Here is a 6,330-nt window from a genome sequence, read left to right on the forward strand (position 1 = left end):
AAAATCTTTAAAAATATTAATTCTATTAAACAATAAACGATAGTTTTCAAACAGGAAATGCTAATTATATCCCAATTAGACTTCATTGATTCTTTTTAATAGTTTAAAAATTAAATTAATTCATTTAATAATAAAAGGACTAATTTGATAAATTTTGAAATCCGTTAGGCATGGTTGATTGGGGGTAACATTGTCTAATCGGACCTATCTTCAACTCAATTCTAGTGGGAAACGACTGTGATCCAGTTTTTGATTGATGGGATGTCATTGTGAAAAGACAATTTTGCCCATTGATTTGTTCCAAGCTCAACCATTTTAGCTTTGAAAGTTCAAAAATTGTGTTTGCAGAGTTGATCCAAGCTTTGCATATTACAATTTTTTTTAATTATATTTATAATTTACAATCACATGTAAAATTATTAAATTTAGGTAATATTTCACAACAATTTAGCTCAATTATTAGTTATTAAAGCTAAGCTAGTGTTAAATTTAGCTTGAAGCAACTAGAAGTGAGAGTGGGCAAAAGACAAGGTGGGGTCACTTGATTGATCTGCCCACTACTTATGATCAATATCTTATGGGGAACATCATAATGAAAGAGATGACATTTTCCCTCAATCCATACATAATTAAACCTTCCATCAATTGCTTTCTTTATATTTTGATATAATGAGGTGTGTATTTTATAGATTGATAGTAAATTACATATGTAATTTTTATGTTTATTTAGGGATTTTTTGGGAATAAATTTTTAAAATACCTTTTTATTGAGTAATTCATTGGGATTTTAGAATAGTAGATATATTGTATTCGAGGTGTCAATGCTTGATTCTAGCCTTGAGTATTGTTTCTTTAACTTTGAGAAGAGCCTTAACGGGTTCTCAAACTATAGAAAGCACTTAACCACAAAGGAAATGTTTATCATTTGATCTTGGTGGGTTCGAACCCATGTCCAGGATAAGAATACATGCCCACCAAGACCGTGAGTTCTAAAATGATTAATTTTCATTGATCACAAAACACAGATAAATTAGTCTCTTTAATTTAATTTGTTAAAATAATTAATTTAATTGGACAGTGTTATTAAACCTTAAAAATAAAAATAAAAAATCAACGAATTTAAGTTTATGTTTTTACAAACATACATATTAACTTTTCGAGTTTCATAAAATACGAAGATTAAAATAATCTCTAACATGTTTAGTATTTTAGATGAGCAAGGTTTTGGCATAATTAATAAACATTAAGGACTCGATTTTAAAGGCTTAAGTTTAGGTCTCATCATTTACGATTCTACCCTATGCATATGCTTGTAACTTTTTTTAAGAAAAAATTGTTAGAATGCACGCTAATGAAAATTTGGGCCAACGGAAGGTCAAACCCCCTCATCAATGATCCATCACAGAGAAAAAAGATCAACGGCTCGGGTTAAATCAATCAACAGTTAATAACCGTTGATATGCGGTTCCTCGAAATATTCGGCGGACAACTAAAATAAAATGACAAAAGGGTAAATTTCACTTAAGGTTATTAAATTATTAGTAAATTTATGTTTTAATCATTCAACTTTTCTTTTCTATGAAAACTACTTTGAATGTCAATTGAAAGCTGTTAAAATTGCTGTTATATAGCCTTTCTTTTTCCTACACTGCCTGCACCAATCGAAAACTTTCATTCCACTTTTCTTCTATAGTTATTTTCTTTTTGATAAAATAACTTTAAACGTCATGAGTTTACGAACCAAAATCTAAACAGTTCTCTTCTTCGATCTTAGACACTTGTGCCAGATTAACTTAGATTTAATGCATGTTCTTTTACTCGTCAATGGGTACTAATCCATCCTACCGATCATCAAATCATCTATTAGAACTCACTAACCGAACTTTTAAAAAAATTAACAATCTAATAACTTAATTAATAATTTTCAAATAATTTAGTGACTTAAAATAAAAATTTTAGAATAATATAATGTTTATTTTGTAAATTTTTGAAATTAAGTGACTAAAATGAAGTTAATGTTACCAAAAACAGAATAAAAAAAATTGAGCTAAAAGCAGGGCAGAAGTATATATATATATATATATATATATACTGGTGAGACAAAAGTAAATTTATTTTATAAATTTTAAAGTTTTGTTTGATTTTTAAAAGCATAGAGTTTCACATCCAACAGCAAATAAGCTTTTGTTACTTTGTGACGAATGGAGGGTCCTTAGCTTTCTCTTTTAAATTAAAAAAAAAAAATCACACATAAACGTATTTTTAAAAAAATTAAACTTTGAACAAATTTCAAAGATTTTGATTTTCTTCTGCAATTTCTCATCCACCAATTGAATCAGGTATCTTTGTAATTTGTTCTTATCCTCCTTTTTTTTTTTTACTCTCTGTTTCTAAGAGAAAAATTTGTGTTGGGCTCTTTCTTTCTTGTTAGCTGGTGTTTGTTTCCTGAGAAAGCTAAAAAAAAATGCAGGAATCTTTTGTTCTTTGTTAAGCTCTAAAAGCTGAAAGTTTAAATTCCAGTTCTTTCTCACCGTTTTTCTCAGCAACCAAACATGTTACAACCCTACAAAGCTTCTTTAATGTAGTACTATCATTTCTTCTTTAAAAAAAAAAACACTCTTTTGCTCTTATTTCCCCTTTTGGCGCGTGCGTACGGTTTAGTGTTCTAATTTTATTTATTTTTTTCATGCATTTTACAGTTGTCAACTCTTAATACAAATCCGAAATCTTTATATATATTATGGTTTAATTTATGCTTCTTTTAGTTACAAGAACTTAACTATTTCACTGGATTTTGTTAAAAGAAAAAAAAAAGGTATTTAATGATAAGTTTCACTGTGTTTAACACTATATTTGAAAGTTTTTGTTGTTTAATTTGATTGGAGATGGTCAATAGTTAATCATATGTTTCACTGTGTTTGTATATATGCAGCTTTTGGTTCAATTGATTGTTTCTTAAATTTTGTTTCTCTTTAAAATGAGCAGGTTGTGAAGTATTGAGGGTGTTTATTATTTGTTGTTTTTTTATAATTACTGATGTCTCCGCCGCTGCTTGGCGTGGAGGAGGAAGGGGTTCAGAGCAATGTTACTTTACTCGGTTCTTCAGGCTCAATGGAAAGTGTGTGCCAGAATAGTGCTGAATTGAAGGAACGGAACTACATGGGCTTGTCTGATTGTTCTTCAGTGGATAGCTCTGTTTTTTCCCCTCCGTCCGAGGAAAGAAAGGCTAGTTTGAATCTAAAGGCGACTGAGCTTAGGCTCGGACTTCCTGGATTGCAGTCGCCTGAAAGAAATCCAGAACTTTGCTTGTTAAGTTCTTCTCAGCTTGATGAGAAGCCGCTTTTCCCTTTGCATCCTTCAAGTGATGGTCACTGCTTTGCATCACAGAAGAATGTTGTTTCAGGGAATAAAAGAGGGTTCTCTGATGCAATGGATGGGTTCTCAGAGGTAAGAATTGTTGCTATTGATGAATTGCGAGACTAATGTTAATGAGTTTAACATGGAAAGTTCTTAATCTTTGTTGCAGGGCAAGTTTCTTTCTGATTCAAAAGTTGATGTTATGCTGTCACCTAGGCCTTCTTCAAACTTCGGGGCTCAATCAATGAAAGCAAAAGAAATCACAAGCCAAAACGTGGTGCATGACAGGCCTCATGCTGCTGACAAGATCAGGCCTAATCCCAATGCATCTGCAAACAATAACAGCGGAGCACCTGCTAACAAGTAAGTATGGGTTTTTGTAATAAAATTTTGGGGCATAACCATGAGAAGATTATCTGATCCTTTCCACTTGCAGGGCACAGGTTGTAGGTTGGCCACCTATCAGATCATTTAGGAAGAACTCATTGTCCTCGGCTTCGAAGAACACTGATGAAGTCGATGGAAAGGCAAGGCCTGGTGCTTTGTTTGTGAAGGTTAGCATGGATGGTGCTCCGTATTTGAGGAAAGTAGACTTGAAAAACTACACTAAATATCAGGAGCTGTCTTCTGCACTTGAGAAGATGTTCAGCTGTTTTACCATAGGTGAGCTATTATGCATGTACTTCATAAGCTGCTCTTATTCATACTACTTTGTTTGCATAGATCCAGTTACTGCTATATAACTATGAATTTCAGGTCAGTATGGATCTCATGGAACCTCGGGCAGGGAGCTGTTGAGCGAAAGCAAGCTCAAGGATCTACTTCATGGATCAGAATATGTTCTTACTTACGAGGATAAAGATGGTGACTGGATGCTTGTGGGTGATGTTCCATGGGAGTAAGCTCTAATCCTTCCCTTTTTATGTCTTTGCTTTTCATTTTGTGCTTCTTTCCAGTTTGATTATTATGTTTATCCATATCTAGCTATTAAGTCATGGTTATAAGAATGTATGTTTCAACATTTAGCAAAATGCCAGTCATTTACTGGGTATGGTATACAGATTGCAGTGAAAGAAGTGGAATCTTCTAAAGCAAGGTGTGAAACGAATTTTGTTTTGCTATTAAGCTTTCTGATCTGTCTTGAACACTAAAAAAAAATTGCTAGGAGCTTATTAGAATCTGTAAGATATACAAATAAGATCTAGGCGCAAGCTATTTATAATATGGTATCTATCAGAATTTCATGGAAGCTCTTGAAAAACGGGATGGAACCCTTGTTCCTTAGCACCTGTGAAAATTGCGTAATAATGTTGAGCATGCATGGAAACATTGGCTTGATCACTAATTTGTCTGTTTATTTCTTTCACTTCATTTGGCTTAAGTTCCTTACCAGAATATTGGTGTATATATATGATTCAGCTTATTAGTGTTTAATTTAGTACTCAAATAATGGCTGTTCACTGTACCTAAAATTTGTACTTGTTTCAGGATGTTCACTGACACCTGCAAAAGGTTGAGGATCATGAAAAGCTCTGATGCCATTGGACTCGGTAAATACTTTTATATGGTTATTATCCTTTAACTTAGTGTCATGCCATGAGCTAGTAAGGAACCAGTTTGAATAATTTACATCTTGTTCCAATGAAATGTTTAACATACATGTTCACAGTATGAGAAATATCCTACGCGTATTTGTCTAAACTTATAAATTGGACATCTAAAGGTCCAAACCATCACAAGAAGCTCAAAACAAATGCAAGGAAATAATGCCGTTTTAATTTTATTTTGCCCCTTCAGGATAAGTAAAATACTAATATCTAAAGTTATTATAACACATTGTGGGATCTCCTACATGTCCTTTTCAAGATCACCAAGTGCTATTACTTTTCAATAGAAAGTCTGCCAGAATCACTGCTTCACCAAGTTTGACTAAAGGGTCTCTCAATTCTGAAAAAGGGCCATCATTTGTCATAACAAACAAAGCATAAACTGTGCTCAATCATCTTACTATGAGGGCTGGCAAGAAGAGCTTTATTTTGTCTAGACCATATGATGCCTGTTCATGTTAACTGTTGCCCATACCTATAAATTTTGTTGCTTACATGGAGCCTTTTGTTTTTGTGAGCAGCTCCGAGGGCCATGGAAAAATGCAGGAACCGGAACTAGCTACCATCATACATGATCTTTTCCCACACACCGAAGATTATTATTTCTGAAAGAGATGACATGATGCTGGAGTGGGTAGGAGATCATCATGTAAGCCTGTTTTTGTTCTACTGAAAAAAGTCGTATCCAGTGCGTAAGGCTACCGCTATAAGCAAGAACTAGAAATTCCCATTGTAGGCACAACCATTTGTCGGTGTTTGTAGCGAATAAACCTGTTAGTCTACATTAAGTTATAAAACCTTCCTAGTCCTAGCGTTTGTGAGTAACTTTAAGATTCTATCAGTCATGAGTCCGAACGAGTCCCTGTTTCAAAGCATGATCTTTTTAGTTTGTAAAGTGCATTGCTTGTTGAACTTTTATGGTGCGTGTTTGAATGATGAAAGACCTCGACATATTATCTATACAGTGTGTGACTTGCTTGCATGTTTTTTTGTCCTGTAGTTACATCAAGTCCCGATTCGACCCGGATCTTAATATAAACATGGTTTTCTGAGTATGCTGCTATACTCAGCTAAATTCAACCCCATCAAAAGAAGATCCGGAAAGTGGTCGGGGCTAAAGGAAATATTGAATTAATTTCAGCATTCATTATGCATTGGATATCAAAGACTGGTATATAAACAATAGAGATAATGGCAGCACTTAAGATATGGTTGTCGGGAAGTAGCCCTATCAAAGCATGTGAGACACTGCATCATTGTTGTGGTCTGCTCAGAATAAACAATGTAAAAATAGGGGGGAGTGGGGACTAAGGTGAAGGCTAAGTACATATTGTTTGCCATTGATGGTATTTGACCTTGAGAAAAG

The 6,330-nt window shown here is 33.7% G+C and overlaps 1 protein-coding gene across 4 annotated transcripts; it reads left to right on the top strand.

Moving 5' to 3' along the window:
* The first annotated feature begins 2,067 nt into the window (after nucleotides 1–2,067).
* On the top strand, nucleotides 2,068–5,924 carry LOC108456883 (auxin-responsive protein IAA9-like). 4 transcript variants are annotated; one of them, XM_017755616.2, is made up of 7 exons: nucleotides 2,068–2,339; nucleotides 2,986–3,447; nucleotides 3,527–3,720; nucleotides 3,794–4,020; nucleotides 4,114–4,255; nucleotides 4,846–4,907; nucleotides 5,486–5,924. In XM_017755616.2, exons 2-7 carry the CDS (start codon nucleotides 3,037–3,039, stop codon nucleotides 5,521–5,523), a joined length of 1,074 nt encoding a protein of 357 aa, XP_017611105.1. In that variant the 5' UTR covers nucleotides 2,068–2,339; nucleotides 2,986–3,036; the 3' UTR covers nucleotides 5,524–5,924. The 4 variants fall into 4 exon arrangements, with proteins under 4 accessions (XP_017611105.1, XP_052885405.1, XP_017611106.1 ...); XM_053029445.1 differs by having other exon boundaries at nucleotides 2,330–2,646; XM_017755617.2 differs by having other exon boundaries at nucleotides 2,334–2,581.
* Nucleotides 5,925–6,330: the final 406 nt, after the last annotated feature.

This window comes from Gossypium arboreum, chromosome 6 (assembly GCF_025698485.1).
Source record: "Gossypium arboreum isolate Shixiya-1 chromosome 6, ASM2569848v2, whole genome shotgun sequence".
Lineage (NCBI taxonomy): Eukaryota > Viridiplantae > Streptophyta > Magnoliopsida > Malvales > Malvaceae > Gossypium > Gossypium arboreum.

Bases quoted from the DNA above. Each gene is read 5' to 3' on its own strand.
- LOC108456883 (XM_017755616.2), top strand. From the start codon at position 3,037: ATGTCTCCGCCGCTGCTTGGCGTGGAGGAGGAAGGGGTTCAGAGCAAT. The intron at 4,021-4,113 runs GTGAGCTATTAT...TATGAATTTCAG, and splicing joins GTTCAGCTGTTTTACCATAG to GTCAGTATGGATCTCATGGA. The intron at 4,908-5,485 runs GTAAATACTTTT...TTTTGTGAGCAG, and splicing joins CTCTGATGCCATTGGACTCG to CTCCGAGGGCCATGGAAAAA.